We start from the raw sequence: 21,355 nt of genomic DNA, 5'->3' as shown, positions 1-21,355 counted from the left end.
TTTCAGTGTTAAATGAGTAGCTTAGTCATTTTTTTTTTTTTTTTTTTTTAATTTTTTTTTATTGGTGCACTGTATTCATACATCATAGTAGGATACATACTTTTGTAGACATACATGCACACTTTTCCCAGTCAGCCCCCACCCAATCCCCACCCCATTCTCTCCCTGTCCCTCCCTCCCATGCTTGGCTTAGTAGTTGACATCTAGTATTATGGCAATTTATCTAAAATTAAAAATGATAATCTCACATAACAGTTTCATTTGTCTGATACCAAGCTTTTGATGACTTAAAGATAACATTTCAATATTTCTTTTTGCTTTCTTTCTTACCAGAGAATATTTTTTTCTATTTTTTTTAGGTGAAACTATCATATATTTATATATTTATTTTTCAGAAAAAAATCTATCCTAATATGGAATATGGACTCTAGGTACCCAAAACGATCTTGAAAAAGAACAAAGCTAGAAGATATATATTTTCTGATTTCAAACCATATAAAGCTACAATAATTGAAACAGTGTAGTACTATTTTAAAGGCAGATATATAAACCATTGGAGTTAAATAAAAGCCTAGAGCTAAATTCTTCCCTATATTGTCAAGTTATTTTTGACAAGGTTTCCACGAACATTTGGTGGTGGAAATAAAAATCCTTTAACTAAATATTGTTAAAAATAATAATTACATGAAAAAGAATAAAATTGGACCCTTACCTAATCCCATATACAAATATTAACTCAAAATAGATAATAGACCTAAATATAAATCTTAAGACTATAAACTTTTAGGAGAAAATCTGGGTCATTAAACCTCACAACATTGAAATTGGCAGTGATTTCTTGGTTATGATTTCAATGGCACAGGCAACAGAGGAGTATACAAACTCCCTAAAAAAAAAAATTGTATATCCAAAGACAATGTAAACAGAGTTAACAGTTACTAATAGAATGGGATAAAATATTTCCAAATGCTATATCTGAAGGTATATTAATATTCCAACTAGAAATCCTAAAAATTAACAACAATAAAGGCAAACAATACCCTTTAGAGATAGGTAAAAGACTAACATAAATAATGAATCTCCACAGATAACCAATCTTAGTTGTCTGTTGAATGGAAAGTCTTGTTTCTCTAGTTCTGGAGTGTGTTACCTATTTCTTCTTTGTAGTTAATCTCTTTGAGTATTTTCTCTAGTGCTGGTTCTGAAGACATAAATTCCTTCAGTTTCTGTTTGTCATGGAAGCTTCTTATTTCTCCATCTAATTTGATAGAAAGTTTTGCTGGATAGGAAATTTTTGGCTGGAAGTTGTTTTCTTTCAGAGTTTGGAATATGTTACTCCAAGCCCTTCTGGCTCTCATGACTTGGTTTGGGAAGTCTGGAGTGATTCTAATTGGTTTGCCTCTGAATGCCACTTGGCCCTTTGTTTTTGTTGCCTTTAAGATTCTCTGCTTGGCTTCCACATTGGTCATTTTGACAATTATGTGGCGTGGGGATCCTCTTCTCCGATCCTGTCTGAAGGGAGTTCTATAAGTTTCCTGGACCTGTGTATCGACCTCTTGCTCTATGTCTGGAAAATTTTCTGCTATTACTTCCTTGAAGAGATTGTTGATCCCTTTGGTATCACTTTCTTTTCCCTCCTCTATTCCAATTATTCTTAGGTTAGCTCTCTTAAAATGGGCCCATATTTCTTCAATATCAGATTCCTGCTGTCGGATATTTTTTTCTAGATTAGAAACTATGAGTTCATTTTTGGATTGCTCATCTTCTAAGAGCAAGATTCTGTTCTCCATGTGTTCTAATCGGTTGTTTGTGCTTTGAATTGAGGCCTTTACTTCATTAATTGCATCCTTTATCTCTTTTTGGCTCTCTCTGAGTTCTTTTCGAAGCACCTCTATTATTTCTACAGTTATTTTCCTGATTTGATCTTCTAGAAATCTCTGATTTTCTGTTTTATCGGGTTCTGATGTTGTGGGGTTGTGGGCATTCATTGCTCCAGTATTATTCCTCTTTCCCATGATTTCGGAAGTTTGTGCCTTCTCTGGGTTCTTCCCTTGTGTCACTATGACTTCCCTTAAGGTGTTCTGGATCTCGAGTCAGTAGTATCTCAGACCCCACTACTCCTTTACTGGGTTTTATGACAGAGTCTCCGACCCAGAGAGTCGATAGAGGCTGCTTTAGACTGTGGGGGGTGCCAGGTTGCACGTTCTCCTATGGTGTGATATCTCTGCCACCGCCACTCCCCCACTGGGTCAAGTCCCAGGGATTTCTCCTCTTTGGCCCGCAATTTGACTCACTGTTCTTGAGTACGCAGATGTAGCTGTACTGGCCTCGCTGAATTCGCTGCTGCTGCCGCCGGTAACAATATGGCGCCGCTGCTATGCCCTCGGCTGTGGGGCTGGCATTTTTCTTTTTGATTTTGATTTCTACTCTGAATCCCTGCAGCGTGTGCTGAGCTCGGCCACTGGGAGCTGTAGATGCTCTCTGCGCGGAGAAATCTCGCCTAGCTGTTCCACAGTGGCTCACCTCGGCTTGCTGTGGCTGTCTAGTGAATTCGCCGCTGCCGCCGGCAGTATGGCGCTGCTGCCGCCGCGTCTGCCACGTCCTCGGGTGCGAGGCCGGTGTATCTCCTCTGTGGCTCTGTTCTCAGTCCGCTTTCTCTCTGGAGCCTGGTGACTTTCTGTTTCACTGGTGATGGTGTTTTCTGGCCATGAAAGGCGCTGATTTTGTGGTAATGGAGATTTGTTGTTAGCGGGGCTCCTAAGACCCGCTTTTCTCGGTCGCCATCTTCCCGGAAGTCCAGCTTAGTCATTTTAATTAGAATAATTTGAACTGAATGTATTTGGTCTATTAACATAAATTCGCATACTCCATGATTATTTTTTACTGGAGCCTCATGCATTGTCTAAACTTAGCCAACAAAGTGTAAACTATAAGCAGATCACTTATTGTGGGGGTGTATATATATATATATATATATATATATATATATATATATATATATATATATCACTACCCTCAAAATATATACTTGGGTTATTATTAAAGGCAGAATGAAATAAGACCTTTGGATGAGGTTGAGCGCTTTCCCTATAAATTTAGTGTAATTATCAGCACCAAAGTTCAGAATATAAAATTTCATGACAATTCTAATACTACATATATTTACACATGTACATTTTAAAAACTTTATTTATAGCCTGGCATGGTGGCATATGCCTATAATCCCAGTACTTGGAAGGCTGAGGTAGAAGAATTGTAGCTGGTGGGAAACCAGCCTTAGCAACTTAGTGAGACCCTCAGCAACCTAGCAAGACCCTGTTTCAAAATAAAAAAAGTTAGTGGTGTAGCTTAGAGGTAGAATGCCTCTGGATTCAATCCCCAGTATCACAAAGTAAGTTTTATTTATTCGATATCTTGCAGTCTTAAAGCTTAGAATTTAAACTTACTATTAAAAAACAGGACGTGAGGGCGATCTGGCTGTGACATCTGTCACCCCGTTGATTGCCAAGGTTGATTAGGCAGATCTGGCTGGCTAGGCTGGTGTCCCCTTCCTCCCTCACCGCTCCATGTGAGTCCCTCCCGAAGCTGCGCTATTGAAGTGAATGACCTTCCCCGAATAGAGGAGGACCAGTCTTCGGTCAACGGTGTAAGAGTAGCTGCGCTCCCCTGCTAGGACCTCCAAACAAGCTCTCAAAAAACATTAAACATGTTAAATTTTTCTTTTTTGGTGTGTGTGTGGTACTGGGGGTGGAACCCAGGGGCTTTTCTACCTCCGGGCTACACTCCCAGACCTATTTTATACTTTTTTTGGAAACAGGGTCTCACTAAGTTGCTGAGAGCCTCACTAAGTAGCTGAGGCTGGCTTCGAACCTATGCGATCCTCCTGTCTCAGCCTCCCAAGCGCTGGGATTACAAATGTGCACCACCACGTCCAGCTTTCTCTTAAATTTTAACAAATTATAAGCTATGTTTAGTAGTCAAGAGGACTAAATTTTAAAAATCAGGGTCAAGGCAAAGAATTTTTTTCCCCACAATATGCCCAGCCCCTCCAAGATACTATTTCTCTGTGTGTGTTTTACTGGAGAGATTAATCCCAGGGGCATTCTACTTCTAAGCTATACCCCCAACCCTATCTTTATTTATTTTTTTTAAACAGAATCTTCCTGGCTTGATGAGAGTTCTACCTGCTGAGGCTGTTCTTAAACCTGAGCTCCTCCTGTCTCAGCCTCTCAAGGCTTACAAGCTTCTTGGGAATACAAGCATGTGCCACCACACCCAGCTAAGATAAAATTTTTTGAAGTGTTTATATTATTTATTGTGCCATTTAAAAATGAAATTCATGAAAAGAAATACTCAGGCTTTTCTTTAGTTTCACTTATTGAGCAAAGAAAAAAAATCAAGCTGATAAGGCAGAATCTCTAGGAAAAACATAAAAGATTTCATGGACAAACTTAAAGTCAGAATAAAGTGAAGTTTTAGCTCGATTATTTTTTAAAAGTAATTTCTCAGATCTTTTTTAAAGCTCCTGGAGCTTTTTGATAGTGAAGATCCCAGAGAACGTGACTTCCTGAAGACTGTTCTGCATCGAATTTATGGAAAATTTCTTGGATTAAGAGCATTCATCAGAAAACAAATTAACAACATTTTCCTCAGGTAAAGTAGTTGGGTAGCACTTTGCCCACACACATATTTTACCTTCTTCAAATTTCTTTTAAGTTAATTTTTAATATCTGAAATTTGCAAATTTAATAGATATTATTTGAATTATTTGTCGCCTCTTGTGGATATTGTTTGATTGCATCTTAGAAATTAGTAAGTTATTTATCTAAGTGATGAGGTTAATTTTTTACAGGTAATGCCAGTGTTACTCATATTTAAGATTTATTGAGGAGTGAATTTATCTAGTTTTCTATTTCTTTGAATTTTTTTGTTTAAAAAGTTTTTTGTATAAATAACTTTGTGGGGGTGGGTACTGGGGAGAAAACCCAGGAGCATTCTACCTCTGAGCTATACCCCTAGCCTATTTTTTATTCTTTATTTTGAAACAGGGTCTCACTGATTTGCCAAGGGCCTCACTAAGTAGCTGAGGCTGTCCATCAACTCAGAGCCTCCTTTCTCAGCCTCCCAGATGCAGGGATTACAAGCATGCGCCACCATGCCCGGCTTTATAAATAGCATTTATTTATTTTTATCTTATTTATTTTGTGGTACAGGGGCATTCTACCTCTGAGCTACACATACAGCCCTATTTTTTATTCTTTCTTCCTTCCTTTCTTTCTTTCTTTCTTTCTTTCTTTCTTTCTTTCTTTCTTTCTTTCTTTCTTTCTTTCTTTGTTTATTTTGCTGGTCTGGGGATGGAACTCAGGGGCATTCGACCTCCGAGCTACACCCCCTACCCAATTTTTTATTCTTTATTTTGAAACAGGGTCTCACTAAGTTGCGGAGGCCTCACTAAGTAGCTGAGCCTGGACTTGAATCTGTGATCCTCCGTCTCAGCCTCCCAAATACTGGGATTACAAGAATGCATCACCATGCCCAGCTTTGTATAAATAGTATTTAAACCAACAGCTCTTAGAAGTACTTTTGATTCTCTGACAAGGCTAATTCTACAAAGCCTATCATTTGACTATAAATGCTAATCTGTTAAATACCTGCTTCAAATTGGAGATTTCACATTAACACCTGCATTTCAGGTTTGTTTTAATGAGTTGATGGAGACTTGCCCCCCCCCCAAAAAAAAAGGCTGCTGTTCCCACATTTTAATAGTAACAGATGAGTGATAGCTGCCTCCACTAAAGAGAGCACCTCTCCACTCCACAGCCCTCTAGTTGTTTAGTCGTTGCTTAATCCATTAGCCATGTATGACACCTGCCTTGTCCTGTTGTCATTTTATAGTCCCTGTTTTGTTTGTTTTTCTCTTTTTTGAGGGGGAGTTCCTTTTTTTTTTTTTTTTTTTTTTTTTTTTTTGCTGTACTGGGGATAGAACCCAGGGACATTCTACCTCCGAGCTACACCCCAGCCCTATTTTTTTTTTTTTTATTCTTTTTCTGAAACTGGGTCTCATTGAGTTGCAGAGGGCCTCACTAAGTAGCTGAGGCTGCCTGCAAACTGTGATCCTCCCGTCTCTGCCTCCCAAATGCTGGGATTACAAGTGTGCGCCACCACGCCCAGCTGGGAGTTCCCTGTTTTAAAGGAGATCCTAGTCTTGGAAAGCTATGCAGTGTATGTCATTTGAAGTCCAGTGAAATTCTGAACAAAAGTGGCTTTATTATATATGGGTCCTTTTCTCAGATTTCCCTGAATAGAGGTTTCCTATTTTGAAGAGTTTTGCTTTGAAAGAACCTTTCTTATAGATCATTAAATAAATTTATTCCGGGTGAAATGATATTGTTACCTTCACATGTGGCAAGTTTTAAGCAGAGCTGTATGATTTAGTAGGAATTAGATCTTTTGTTAAAATTGCTATCAATTAACTGATTTGGAGCAAAAGAGCTTGTAAAGAAAACCTAAAGCATGCTGTGTGTTTCTTACTGCTGCCCACTGGATTGATATATCTCCTTGCCTGTTTCTCTTAGTTTTCTGATGTTTGATTCTTATTATACCTATCTTTATTTAAATTCAGGTTTATATATGAAACAGAACATTTCAATGGTGTTGCTGAACTTCTTGAAATATTAGGAAGGTAGGTTAGGTATTTATGTTCTTTTTACTAATTAATTTTGAATGTTTCATGTACTAAAATCTTAGCCAGAGTTGAATAAATTGTTTCCTATTTTAGAGTTTAAGTATAGAGCACAATGCAAGAGCCCTGGGGCTCAATCGTTAGCACTGCAAGGGGAAAAAGGAGGTTAAATAAATACAGAGCACAAAATGTAGTTTCTCAAGCTATGATGAATTTTTTTGGGCAGTATACTGGGGATTAATCCCAGAGATGTTCTGCCTCTGAGCAACACCTCCAGCCCTATTTTATTTTTATTTATTTAATTTACTCACTTATTTATTTTCAGTACTGGGGATAGAACCCAGGGGCATTCTACCTTCGGCCTACACCTCTAGCCTTATTTTCTTTCTTTTTTTTGAAACAGGGTCTCACTGAGTTGCAAAGGGCCTCACTAAGTAGCTGGGGCTGTCCACGAACCAAGATCCTCCTGTCTCAGCCTCCCAAATGCTAGGATTACAAGTGTGCACCACCACGCCCGGCTCCTATTTTATTTTTAAATTTGAAATAGTGGCTAAGCTCCTGAGGGTCTCATTATATTGCTGAGGCCTCAGACCAGTGTTCCTACCTTAGGTGCCCAAGTACGGGGTTACAGGTGTGTGCCATGATGCCCGGCTTCAAGCTATAACAAAAAAAAAATTTTTTTTTTTTTTTGGTGGTACTGGGGTTCCTGGAAGCCCTTCTACCTCCGGGATACACTCCCAGACCTATTTTATATTTTTTATTTGGAAACAGGGTCTCCTAAGCCAGCGAGGCTGGCTCCGAACCAGCAAGATCCTCCTGTCTCCGCCTCCCAAGCGCAGGGATTACAAGCGTGTGCCACCATGCCCAGCTATAACAAATCTTTGATGAAGTTACAGGAAGTCTTCAGATGTTGAGATGCTGACAGACCGTTCTTATCCATCTGTTTATTTTAGAAAAATCTTCAGTGTTTTGGTTTTTAGTTTGCATGAACAGCTTGAGAGAATTTAGAACCCTCTATTATTATGTAGAGTTTCGTTTGTTTGTTTGTTTGTTTGTTTGGAGGTGGTACTCAGTATGGAACCCAGGGGCATTCTACCTCTCGTTTACACCCAGCCCTATTTTATTCTTTTATTTTGAAACAGAACCTCACTAAGTTTCTGAGGCTGGCTGCAAACCTGCCATCCTGTCTCAGCCTCTCAAGTACTGGGATTGCAAGTGTGTGCCACCACACCTGGCTATAGATAATTATTTAATTAATATTAATTAATATTTAAATTAATATTTTAAATTAATATTTTAAATTAATATTTAGGAAATGGCTATGGAAAGATCTACTTTTTTTTTTTCAGGGCTGGGGGTGGAACCCAGGGGCATTGAACCTCCGAGCTACACCCCCTGCCCTATTTTTTATTCTTTATTTTGAAACAGGGTCTCACTGAGTTGCAGAGGGCCTCACTAAGTAGCTGAGGCTGTCTGCGAACCGCGATCCTCAGGTCTCAGCCTCCCAGATGCTGGGATTACAAGCGTGCGCCACCATGCCCGGCAAGAGAACTACTTTTTAATTTTAAATAACAAAGCAAGAGAAACTATTTACTTCAGAAAACTGAAAATTCTAATGGTCTTGTTTAAATGACTCTCCTGTGGCTTTACGGAGGAAAGCTAAACGCAAAAGCATAAAAATGAAACAGTATTACATATGACAATATTAGTTAGCAGTTATGATGTTCCTCTGGGATTACTGAATGATTTAACCAAACAGAATTCATACTTTCTAAAGTAGTTTGAAGATGAATATACAACACCAGAATTGAAGCAAAACACTGTTTCTTAGGTAGTCATGGTTAGGGTAATTTTTAGAAACAAGTCCTAACTACTTAACCCTTGCCCTGCCTTTTCTTTCTCCAGTATTATCAATGGCTTTGCATTGCCACTGAAAGCAGAACACAAACAGTTTCTAATGAAGGTTCTTATTCCTATGCATACTGCAAAAGGATTAGCTCTGTTTCATGCTCAGGTAAGTTTCAGAAAATGTTTAAGTGAAATGAATTTTGCAAAGACATATAATGGAGAAATAACTGAGATGATAGTTTTAAGCAAAATTAAGTAATTTGCTTTATAAAGTACTCAAAACAAAAATTTTAAGTTTAAATAAAGCGTTATGATTAAACCGGGCATGGTGGCGCACGCTTGTAACCCCCACGCTTGGGAGGCTGAGACAGGAGGATCGTGCAGGTTCGAAGCCAGCCTCAGCTGACTTAAGAGACCCTGTCTCCAAATAAAATATAAAAAAATAAGTCTGGGAGTGTAGCCCAGAGGTAGAGGACCCCTGGGTTCCATCCCCAGTACCACCCCCCCCAAAAAAAAGCATTATGATTAGCTAGTAAGAGCAATGTACTCTAAATATAGATACAGGGGGAAAAAATCAAGTTTACCTATGTTCTGGTCCAGGCTGTGACCTAATTTGCACCTGACTCTGAATGAATCCCACATATCTATTGACTGTTACTTCTAATCATGAGTAACTAGTTAGAAAAATTTTAGAACAGTATCCTCTCAGCATAGGCATACATGTTAGAAACATGCTAAAAAACTAAATTGCTAGTTCCAGATTTATTTCAGTTAACTTTATAGTCAGAAATTTTTACTAAAAAAAAAAAACAAAAAAAACAATCTTTTTTGAACTAGAAATTACTTATATGATTAAAAAGTCGCATTTGTATTTCCATTTTTATATGTTGAAGTAAACTAGAATAAAACTTATCAATGATATTTTTTTTGTCTAAATATAAAAAACTTCCATCCCTAAATGATACTTCATTAATATTTACAAACTTTTCTTTACCTTCTAGCTAGCGTACTGCGTTGTACAGTTCCTAGAGAAAGATACAACACTGACAGAACCAGTAAGTATTCTATTCCCATTCACGTTTTTTGGTCTGCATTAATAGCATTTCATTGTAACTTTCTGTATGGCCTCATAGAGTTACCAAACAGTAGTAATAGTGTACTAAAGCTAAAATAATTTAGGAGGAGGAATGTGAGGTTAATTTACATTCAGAGAACAGGGTCAGGAGGGGAATATGTTCAAGAGTTATCAGATGTGTCTTGAATAATGTAAATAAAGATTAATACTGATAGTTGAAATGTTTAATGATAGGATCAGATGACCATAGTGAGATTTTCTATACATATTATTTTAACTGGTAATCTTTTTTTTTTTTTTTTTTTTTTTTTTTTTTGGTGGTACTGGGGTTCCTGGAAGCCCTTCTACCTCCGGGCTATACTCCCAGACCTATTTTATATATTTGAAACAGGGTCTCTTACGCCAGCGTGGCTGGCTTTGAATCTGCGCGATCCTCCTGTCTCCGCCTCCCAAGCGCAGGGATTACAAGCGTGAGCCACCACGCCCGGCTAACTGGTAATCTTTTCACTTCACTTTTTAGGATTGAAATATGCTGTGAGGGTCTGAAAACTTTTCCTATAAAGTTTTGTTTTGCTTTTAGAAATAGGATTTTGCCTCTTATTAATGATAAACCACAAAATAGGATTAAAAAAATCTCCTTGCCTTTAGCATAATCTTAGAATAAAAATTGTTTACTTAATGAAGTCAGCATAGCAATTTAGTCTTGAACTCTAATACTTATTATTTGTCAATGAATTTAAAATTTAGGAGAAAGTAAAAAGTAGTTATGAAAATTCAAAAAAAAGCATCTAGGGTGAAAAAGAAGACTATAAAACAGAAAACATTTTAACCTTGATGAAATAAGTATTTTGGGAGTGCTTTTTAGGCATTTTAAGTTAAATATTTAAACTAATAGCTGGGCATTGTGGCACACACTTGTAATCCCATTATTTGGGAGGCTTAGACAGGAGGATCAGGGTTCGTGGCCAGCCTCAACTACTTAATGAGACCCTCCACAACTAGTCAGACCCTGTTTCAAAATAAAGAATTAAAAAAAATCAGACTAGGGGTGTAGCTCAGAGGTAGATTGCCCCTGGGTTCACTTCCCAGCACCACAAAAATAAATATTTAAACTAAGATAGTTCTTAAAGAATAGCAAAAGGTTTGAAGGATTAAAATTACAAGATTAAAAAAAAATTATAAACCATCTTAGGCTCTCTCTAGATATGCTTGAAAAAATTACATACTTAAGTAATCTTCCTTTCACTTAAACTTTTCATAAAAGAACAAAAGATAAAGTTTTTCCACTCTTGGATTTTTTTAGGTGTTCAACTTTTAGATGCATACTTCTTTCTATAAATAGCTGAAAACAATTTTTAAAGACAAATTGGGCCAGTGTGGTGGCTCACGCTTGTAATCCCAGTACTTGGGAGACTGAGACAGGAGGATCACAATTTCAAGACCAGCTTTAGCAATTTAGTGAGACTTTTAGCAACCAAGTGAGATGCTGTTTCAAAACAAATTTAATTAATTATTTTTTTTGCAGGTCTGGGGATGGAACCCAGGGGCATTCAACCTCCAAGCTACACCCCTGCCCTATTTTTTATTCTTTATTTTGAAACTGGGTCTCACTGAGTTGCAGAGGGCCTAAGTAGCTGAGGCTGTCCGCGAACCACGATCCTACGGTCTCAGCCTCCTGAATGCTGGGATTACAAGCATGCGCCACCAGTCCAGCTCAAAACAAATTAAAAACGGGGGGTGGGGGGGCCTGAGTGTATGGTTCAGGGGTAGAATGCCTCTGGGTTCAATCCCCATTACCACCAAAACGAAATAAATCAGGAGCCAAGTGTGGTGGCTCACACTTGTAATCCCAGTATTTGGGAGGCTAAAACAGGAGAATGAAACGGAGGCCAGTGTCATCAATTTAGACCCTGTTTTACAATCACAATTAAATGGGACTGAGTGTAGCTCAGAATGCCCCTGGGTTCAATCTTCTCACACACACACACACACACACACACACACACACACACACACACACACACTGTGTTGCCAAGTCAGAATGTCAAAATAAGTACAAATTTTAATATATTAAAAAATTACATTCAAGCCAGGCATGGTGATACACACTTGTAATCTCAGCATTCGGGAGACTGAGACAAAAGGATCGCAATTCACAGACAGCCTCAGCTACTTAGTTGAGGCCCTTTGCAACTCAGTGAGACCCTGCTTCAAAATAAAGAATAAAAAAATAGGGCTGGGAGTGTAGCTCAGAGGTAGAATGCCCCTGGGTGCCATCCCCAGTACTGGGGGGAAAAAAAATGCATTCAAAAAAGGTTAATAGCCAGTGAGGTGGTACACACCTGTAATCCCAGATTTAGGAGGGTGAGACAGGAAGAACACAGATTCAAGGCTAGTGTGAACAGCTTTGCAAGACCTTAAGAATAAAAACTAAGCCAGGCTTGGTGGCATACACTTGTAATCCCAGTACGTGGGAGGCTGAAACAGGATTGCAGGTTCTTGGCCAGCCTTAGCTACTTAGTGAGGCCCTCCACAACTCAGTGAGACCCTGTTTCAAAAATAATAAAAAATAGGGCTGGGGATGTAGCTTGGAGTTAGAATACCCTGAGTTGACCTAGTACCTCGGGAAAAAAAACTTAGTTTGTAAATATGAAATATTACTTTAATTAGCTATTTTATTATAAAGATTGGACATCTTTTCATATGTGTATTAATTATTTATATTTCTGTGCCCTACTTTTAGATTTTGCAAAAAAAAAATTTTGCCCACTTGGAGTTTTTCCCTTAACTTCAAATATATTGTTATATTTATTTTTATTTATTTATTTTTTTGTGGTACTTGGACGGATCCCAGGGGCATTTTACCTCCAAGCAATACCCCCAGCCCTATTTTTTATTATGTATTTTGAAACAGGGTCTCACTGAGTTGTAAAGGGTCTCACTAAGTAGCTGAGGCTATCCGCGAACCAGATCCTCCTGTCGAAATACATTGTTTTTAATATGCCTTATAAAACTAAAGAGAAAGCCGGGTGTGGTGGCACACACTTTTAATCCCAGTGCTTGGGATGCTGAGACAGGAGTTTCGCACAGGTTCGAAGCCAGCCTCAGCTACTTAGTGAGGCTCTCAGCAACTTAGTTGAGACCCTGTTTCCAAATAAAGTGTAAAGTAGGTCTGGCAGTATAGCCTGGAGGTAGAAAAGCCTCTGGTTTCCACCCCCAGTACCACACACAAAAAAAACCCAAAAACCTAAAAAGAAAAATCACTTATAGCATATATCTCTTAAGTCATCCTAAGGAAAAAAACTTACTCCCTGAAAGTATTTTAATCTGATTATTACTAATACTGTTTTATAAAGGAATTTGTTTTTATGTATTATCTTTTACCTGGCTACATACTGAATTTTTCCTACTAATTTTAGTAACTTCAGGTTTTTAAATATTTAGGAAGTATATAAATATATATTTAGACAAATAAGTATGATTCCAGTATTCCTTTCTAACATTCATAAAATTTTTTTATATTTGTATTATCATATGATTAAATTTTTTATTGGTGCATTATAGTCATACATCTTAATGGAGTACAAGATGGTAGAGACATACATACACACATCACAGGTTTAGTCCTTCCCCAATTCCCAACCCATTCCTTCCCCCCTTCTCATGTTTGGCTTAGTGAATGACTTTGACATGTTTGTAAATGTACGTCCTGTACATTAGGGAATTTCCTGCTTCCCTCCTCTCATCTAGAGTTTCTCCTCCAAAGAGGTCCTCCTATGGCCTCTTTTCTCCCTAGCTTCCGCACATTAGGGAGAGCATCTGCTTTTTTACTTTTTGTGATTGACTAATCTCACTTAGCATAATGTTCTCCAGTTCCATCCATTTCCCCGCAAATTCTTTTTATCCTACTGAATTAGTTCCATAATAGTATTGTTCCCAGTTTTAATTTGAATGCAGGTTTCTCAATACTGGACCAGAACAGTAAACTCTTATGTAACTTAAGAGATTGGCAAAGAAGCCGGGCGTGGTGGCGCACGCTTGTAATCCCAGCATTTGGGAGGCTGAGACCGGAGGATTGCTGTTCGCGGACAACCTCAGCTACTTAGTGAGTCCTCTGCAACTCAGTGAGACCTGGTTTCAAAATAAAGAATAAAAAGTAGGGCTGGTGGTGTAGCTTGGAGGTAGAATGCCCTTGGGTTCCAGCCCCAGTACTGTCCCCCCAAATCTCTTATTCTGGCTTAATTTTTATCAGGATGTGTAGTCAAAGAAACATATCAAGTACTATTTAAAATCACTTAAGATTATACAGTCTTGTGTTTTAGAACAGTTCTAGAGTGAGTTATATTTAGCAATGTAATACTGTTAATATATTGTTGGATTTGGTTTAATAGAAATCCTTGCAACTGTTCATTTAAATAGTATCCTTTCTGTTGTATTTTGGTACCTATAGTGTGCTGTCTATGAAATAAATTGGGAAGTTCTTTCTGTGTGTGTATGCTTCAACATAGTATAGATACCTCCTTTCTTCACTTCACCAGGTTATCATTGTCTTCCTATATTTTCTTAGTAGTAAGTGGCACTTGCTGCTTATTAAGTTTACTTAAGCTGGGTGTGGTAGTGCATACCTGTAATCCCAGTACTTGGGAAGTTCAGACAGGTTCACAGCTTTGAGGCTAGCCTCAGCAATTTAGTGAGACCCCCATGAACTTAGTGAGAACTAGTTTCAAAATAAAAAGGGCTGACAGCTGGGAGTGGTGGTGCACGCTTGTAATCCCAACATTTGGGAGGCTGAGACAGGAGGATGGTGGTTCGTGGGCCACCTCAGCTACTACTTACTGAGGCCCTGTTTCAAAAATAAACAATAAGCAGTCGGGCATGGTGGCACATGCTTGTAATCCCAGCATTTGGGAGGCTGAGACAGGAGGATCACCTTTGCAGACAGACTCAGCTACTTAGTGAAGCCCTTTGCAACTCAGTGAGACCCTGTTTCAAAATAAAGAATAAAAAATAGGGCTAGGGGTATAGCCTGGAGGTAGAATGCCTCTAGGTTCCATCCCCCAATACTGCAAAAAAAAAAAAAAAGAAAAAAATAGAAATAAAGAATAAAAAATAGGACAGGGTGTGTTGCTTGGAGGTAGAATGTCCCTGGGTTCCATCCCCAGTACCTCAAAAAATAAAAATTCAAATTCAAAAGGGCTAGCCAGGCATGGTGGTGCACGCTGGTAATTCCAGCATTCGGGACACTGAGACCGGAGGATTGCAGTTTTCTGCAGTTTTCGGACAGCCTCAGCTACTTAGTGAGGCCCTCTGCAACTACGTGAGACCCTGTTTCACAATAAAGAATAAAAAATAGGAGTCAGGCATGGTGGGGCACGCTTGTAAATCCCTGCGCTTGGGAGGCGGAGACAGGAGGATCGTGCACGTTCGAAGCCAGCCGTGCTGGCTTAAGAGACCCCGTTTCCAAAAATAAAAAAGTATAAAATAGGTCTGGGAGTGTAGTCTGGAGGTAGAAGGGTTTCCAGGAACCCCAGTACCACCCCCCCAAAAAAAGAATAAAAAATAGGGCAGGGGGTATAGCTCGGAGCTCAAAAAAGGGCTGAGAGTATAGCTCAGAGGTAGAATGTCCAGTTTAAATCCCCCTCAGAGTGCATGCACAATTTTTTTGGAGGGGTATACTGGGGATGGAACATAGGGGCATTCTACCTCCAAGCTACACCCCCAGGCATATTTTTTTCCTTTATTTTGAAACAGGGGCTCACTGAGTTGCAAAGGCCTCACTAAGTAGCTGAGGCTGTCCTTGAACTGCAATCCTCCTGTCTCAGCCTCCCAAATGCTGGGATTACAAGCATCATGCCCGGCTACACACAATTATTTATATAGTTAGTTGATCACTTTCTGGTCTTCTATTAGAACATAAACTCCATGAAAATCAGAGTCTTCATCTCTTGTTCATCCATGTTCTTAGTAGGTAGAACAGTATTTGTTACATAGTAGTCACTAGGTAAATATTTGTTAAATATATCCAAAGCGAACCAGATAATGTGGGTATACACTTAGATATTTTACTTCAGAATGAATATTGATGTAATCACAAGTTGAAAATATCCTTCTAGCTTCATTGTTTAATTTGTTCTGAACTCTTCTTTTTCTGCAGGTGATCAGAGGATTGCTGAAATTTTGGCCAAAAACATGCAGTCAGAAAGAGGTGGGTTCTAAGTCACTAAAGTATTACATTTTAGTAGAACCTATCAGTCCCAGGCTATGAATTGTGCTTCTTCGAGTTGGCTGTATTGCTGCTGCTGCTACAGATGTAGGGAGACTTGGTGTGGCAGCTCTGCATTACAAGAGTATATACACCCACACCCTTTAGCTCATGTAATTTATAGATTAACTTGATAATGATCTGTATTGACATATAATATGTCCTATTATGTTTTTTAAAATTTTTTAACCTAGGTGATGTTTTTAGGAGAAATTGAAGAAATCTTAGATGTCATTGAACCAACACAGTTCAAAAAAATTGAAGAGCCACTTTTTAAGCAGATATCCAAGTGTGTCTCCAGTTCTCATTTTCAGGTATGATGTTTTCTATTATGCCATTTTTATTTTATACTAGTAGTTCCTTCCTTCTTGAGTTTTGACATTTCTGAATGTCTGTTTTAGGTTGCAGAAAGAGCATTGTACTTCTGGAATAATGAATATATTCTTAGTTTGATTGAGGAGAATATTGATAAAATTCTGCCAATTATGTTTGCCAGTTTGTATAAAATTTCCAAAGAACACTGGAATCAGTAAGTAATTTTATGTTGATCATGTTTTTCTTGTCATTTTCTTTCATACTCTTGTTATCTGCCATTTTATTATCTAATCTATACATGAAACTATATATATCAGTTTTATTCTGTTCTGTGTTTTATATACATACAGCTTTATAAAGTTCTAAGTGTATTAGTATGTCCTTTGGTATATGGTGTTAAAGTTCGTTGAAAATTGCAAATCTCCCTGGAGGTAATACCATTTGGTGTAACCTTCCAGTGTGTGGTTAAACTTTGTTGAGGAAATCGGCCAAACATCAAACATCTGTGGATACACAAACTTCTGAGTACTGTGGGCTTGTGCTGATCTGCTCCTAGTATGTAGTCTTACCTCTGCCCCAAGGAGAAACTGAAGTGCTTTAGGTGACTGACAGTGATGTGTATATCTTTATCCTCATTTACTTTTATCTTCCATTTCTTTTGATTTATAGTAGTTGGAACTTTGGGGGGGGGGGGGCTGGGGATTGAACCCAGGGCATTCTACCTCTGAGCTATGCCCTCAGCCTTAATTTATCTTTTATTTTGAATCAGGGTCTCATTAAGTTGTGGAGGACCTCACTGAGTTGCTGAGGTTGGCTGAAAATCTGTGATCCTCCTGTCTCAGCCTCCTAAGTACTGAGATTACCAGTGTGTGCTATCCACTTCATCTTCTCTTAATGTCGTCATTCAGAGTTTCAGATGTGAGACCTTAGAGCAGAAGTAAAGATAACCAGAATATTCTTAGCTAGATTTTATGGATGTTCACATGGGAAGGATGTAAGTTTTGGAATAAGACTATCTCAGCAGCTGCCACTGGTTGTGTCAACACATTACAAACTTCTTGAACCTCAGTTTTATCATAAAATTAAGTGAATCAGCCACCTTAGAAATGAGTATTATATTTCCTATCTGCTAGCATCAATAACCCAGGACTGACTTGTTTTCATTTTAGGACCATTGTAGCACTGGTATATAATGTGCTGAAAACCCTAATGGAAATGAATGGCAAGCTTTTTGACGACCTTACTAGCTCATATAAAGCTGAAAGACAGAGGTATTTTATGTTCTGAATTATAAAATTATCTAACATTTTAAGTTAGTTGAACGTAAATACATTCAGAAGGGTTGTCGTCTGAGTTATGTCTGTAAAGTCAATTACATTAGGCATAATAGTTGAAAGTCTGAACGCTTGAGTCATTTCCAGATAAACCAGCCCTCCAGTATTTTTATACATTTGTTAAGCATTAGCAGCAGTGACATTTATTACATAGATTATTTCTCTTAGTGGATAGATTATGATTTTAATGTGGATCATAAATTCTGTTTATCTCATTCTGAGCCTAAGATTTCATCAGTCTGGTAACATCTGCATTGTGAAATACAATTTATGGTTAATTTTCAGTATCAGTTTATACAATTTGTTTCTTATACTGATGGGAACCACTTTTGTCCACATGGGTTTCCATAGCGAGCGTCATTCTTCACCTGTTCCTGAGTGATAGTTTTGACAGTTCTGATGCTGCAGATCATCAGAAAGTGGGGTTAAGGTCAGTGTAGTTCTCCCTTGGTGAGAGGTAATTCACATAATGATTTCTAGCTTGGCTACAAGTGTTATGTTGTTCCCTGTATCATATTTTAGAGGACAGCCTTTCGAAATATGGCTTAGCAATTACTTTTTGAGAAATTTATAAATTACTACAAAATGATCTTTGAAATAGACATATGACGATAATAGAAATAGACATATGAAGAAATGATTTTTAAAATGTAAGAAGATGGGCAGTAACCACTGTATTTGAGTCTACCCATTATTTGAGGATAACACTTACAACTTCTAATAATTGTATTACTTGTTTTGTTTAGAAAAGCTTATCTGGTTTTTAACTACAAGTTCTTAGCCATGGTTTCTTTTGTGAAGGAGAAATTAGCCTTTTTGAAGTCCATGCTAGCCCATCAGTAGCTGCTGAGGCAGGAACAGAAATGGGTACATGATTTGAGCCCTAGGAATTGGTGGGAAGAAAGAAAAGATGACTAGAATTATATGAAACTTGGATTTTTTAAAAATGCATTATTTCACTTGACTAAAATGTATTATTTCTTACTATCTGCATAAAATGACAAAGCTTTTAATTAATAAAAGGATTTGTCCTTTTAAATTATATATAACTACAGAAATACAAAGTCGTATTTTACATGTTCATATAACTTGGGAATAGTGTGGTCCAAGTTATTCAGAATGTTTTTCTTATATTTGAAATTAAGTAGTTTAAGCAATATATGAAATATTTTGACTTTGGTTTTGTTTGAGAGATTCTTAGAGGTTGTCTTGTGATGTGTGAGGTAGGAGATAGTAAGATGCCAACTGGTACTGGGCAGGAGGGTTCAGATCGCCCAAGCAGAGCTAGGATGGTGGCACACACCTGTAATCCCAGCACTTGGGAAGCTGAAACAGGAGGATCGCAGGTTTAAGGATGGCCTTAGCAGGTAGCAAGACTCTCAGCAACCTAGTGAGACCCTGTTTCAAAGTAAAAAATAGAAAGGGATGGAATTGTACCTTGGAGTTAGAATTCCTCTGGATTCAATCTCAAGCACCACAAAGAGAAAAAAGAAAAGAAAAAAAAAAAGAACCCCAGATTGCTCTGGTGCCAGCACCATTGGTCTTTGTTACAGTGTTCCATGCTCCTACAGTGACCACAAGAAGCTAAAGTGAGACATTTTATGTACGTCTACAATAAAGCATAGTGTTGAGATGTAGTAGGAATGTGTGGAGGGGAAAGCTAGTAGTCATTTTCATTTGGCACAAGAAATGTACAAACTGAGTACTTACAGTAGGAAGAGTGATGTAGTAACTGCACATCAGCATGTTAGTAGAGGGATTTAAAGTGAAATGTGGGCACAGGGTATTTGCTAATAGTCTGTCCAACAGCACCCATCGTCACTTCTGAAATAATTCCTGACTATAAAAATTTTTATTTATCTACAGAGAGAAAAAGAAGGAATTGGAACGTGAAGAATTATGGAAAAAATTAGAGGAGCTAAAGCTGAAGAAGGCTTTAGAAAAACAGAACAGTGCTTATAACATGCACAGTATTCTCAGCAATACAAGTGCCGAATAAAAAACAGCCTACCACCTCTGTTGGGTAGGCACAGTTTTGTACACTTTTTTGAAATATGTAAATTGCAAAGCAAACCTCATCAGTATAATATAATTAAAAGGCCAATTTTTTTTCTGGCAACTGTAAATGAAAAAATATATGGACTAAATGTAGCCTTGTGCTATATCATGGCCACAGTATATTGTAACCTTTGTCTAATCATTGATATTATTGTGTCCCTTCTGAAGTTTCACAGAAATGAATGAACTTTATCATCTGTGATATGAGTGAGATAATTATGGGAGTGGTAAGAATAATGACTTGAATTCTTTTTTGATTGTGTTGCACATAGATCGAGTAGTCCGCTCTGTATATTTTTTCCCTTTTTTAATGTGCTTTTGACATTGCTGCAGACCTTAGTTACATCCTAAGAAAAAGAATACTTCCTGAAATAAAACTAAGGTATCATTCTTACCCTTGTCTCCCCCAAAATCATGATGGTGGGATCACCTGCCCTAAGCCCGCTCATTAAAAGTATTACTATACTCTGGAATTTAAGCAAAACTTTAATCTCCAGCCTTTTGAAGCACAAAATACAAATAAAAAGCTGGGAAAGTAAACCAAAATTGTTAAGACTGTTCCTCGTGTACATCCCCCTTAAACGGCAACACCCCAGAGTGTGAACAAAGGTTAGCGGCTGCACAGGTCAGCACTCACGCGCTTTCCTCTCCGTTCATTCCTCCTCTTCCTCCCCCAGGCTGGAGGCAGGGCCTTCCAGTCCTCACCGCCCCCCTCCCCAGGCCCTCCTGACTGGGCATGGTGGCTGGAGTCCCACAGTGTGGTGATGCAATTGCTACTTGTCACTGCCTGGCTTTATTTAAAGGAAATGAAACGTAGTAGGCTTCCTCTAGAGTTCAGGAAAAGGTGACTACATAGAGGTCTTGTATGTTTTTACCTGGTCACGTATTTCTCACATCTTTTGTTATCAGAGTACCATTCCAATCTCTTAACTTACAGTTGTGTGGAAAACTGTTTTGTAATGAAAGATCTTCATTGGAGGATTGAGCAGCATTTAATAAAGTCTATGTTTGTATTTTGCCTTATGTGATCTTTGCTTTTTTCAGCTCTAAGCTTAAGCATCCAGGAGAAGCTTGTTCCCCTTTAACATACACATATAAACATATTTACAGAAAATTAAGACAAATTGTGAGATACATTCTAGTTGAAAATAGGAAGATCATAGGCCACAGATTGGTGTTTCAGCCATTTATCATACATATCTGTCCTGTAGAATATTTGTATAAAATTCTAAGATGTCCTTCTCCTTTCATGTTTAACTCTAAAGCTAGTTTTAATTAAAACATGTAGGAAGGTGACTCTCATAATCCACAAGAAATAATAACACTTTTTCTGTAGGGCAAGGAGATTGTGCTAGAAGCCAGACATTACTTACATAGTATGTTGTCAACTACTGACATTTATGTCTTTTTTCTGTGTGTGTGTGTGTGTGCACGTGCACATGTGTGTGTGTGGGGGGGGAAGATAGGGAGAGGAAGGTACTGGAAACTGAACTCAGGGGCATTCTGAGCTACACCCCAATCCTTTGTTTATTTTTGGCAGTACTGGTGATGGGACCCAGGGGCATTCTACCTCCGGGCTACACTCCCAGCCCTATTTTTTCTTTATTTTGAAACAGGGCCTGAGTTGTAAAGGGCCTTACTAAGTAGCTGAGGCTGTCCTTGAACCTGGATCCTCCTTCTCAGCCTCCCAAATGCTGGGATTACAAGCATGCACCACTACACCCGGCTCCCTATTTTATTTTTTTTTTTATTAACGGTCTCACTAGGTTGTGGGACCTTAC

General features: G+C 38.3%; 1 protein-coding gene across 1 annotated transcript in view; it reads left to right on the top strand.

The window, feature by feature from the left end:
- PPP2R5A (protein phosphatase 2 regulatory subunit B'alpha) overlaps positions 1–19,515 on the top strand; it is a gene marked incomplete at both ends in the record, with an annotated part of 67,309 nt that extends 47,794 nt beyond the window's left edge. Inside the window, 9 exons of the mRNA XM_080698224.1 lie at positions 4,523–4,653; positions 6,623–6,682; positions 8,588–8,696; positions 9,532–9,585; positions 15,760–15,810; positions 16,062–16,181; positions 16,269–16,396; positions 17,352–17,453; positions 19,383–19,515. Of these exons, the coding sequence (XP_080554350.1) occupies positions 4,523–4,653; positions 6,623–6,682; positions 8,588–8,696; positions 9,532–9,585; positions 15,760–15,810; positions 16,062–16,181; positions 16,269–16,396; positions 17,352–17,453; positions 19,383–19,515 (888 nt within the window). The remainder of the gene's footprint in view (positions 1–4,522; positions 4,654–6,622; positions 6,683–8,587; positions 8,697–9,531; positions 9,586–15,759; positions 15,811–16,061; positions 16,182–16,268; positions 16,397–17,351; positions 17,454–19,382) is intronic.
- Between the last annotated feature and the right edge of the window lie 1,840 nt (positions 19,516–21,355).

Source organism: Muscardinus avellanarius (genome assembly GCF_963383645.1).
Source record: "Muscardinus avellanarius genome assembly, chromosome: 7".
Taxonomy (NCBI): domain Eukaryota; kingdom Metazoa; phylum Chordata; class Mammalia; order Rodentia; family Gliridae; genus Muscardinus; species Muscardinus avellanarius.
Note: the sequence above shows the minus strand (reverse complement) of the source record. Positions and strands in the feature narration are given on the sequence as shown.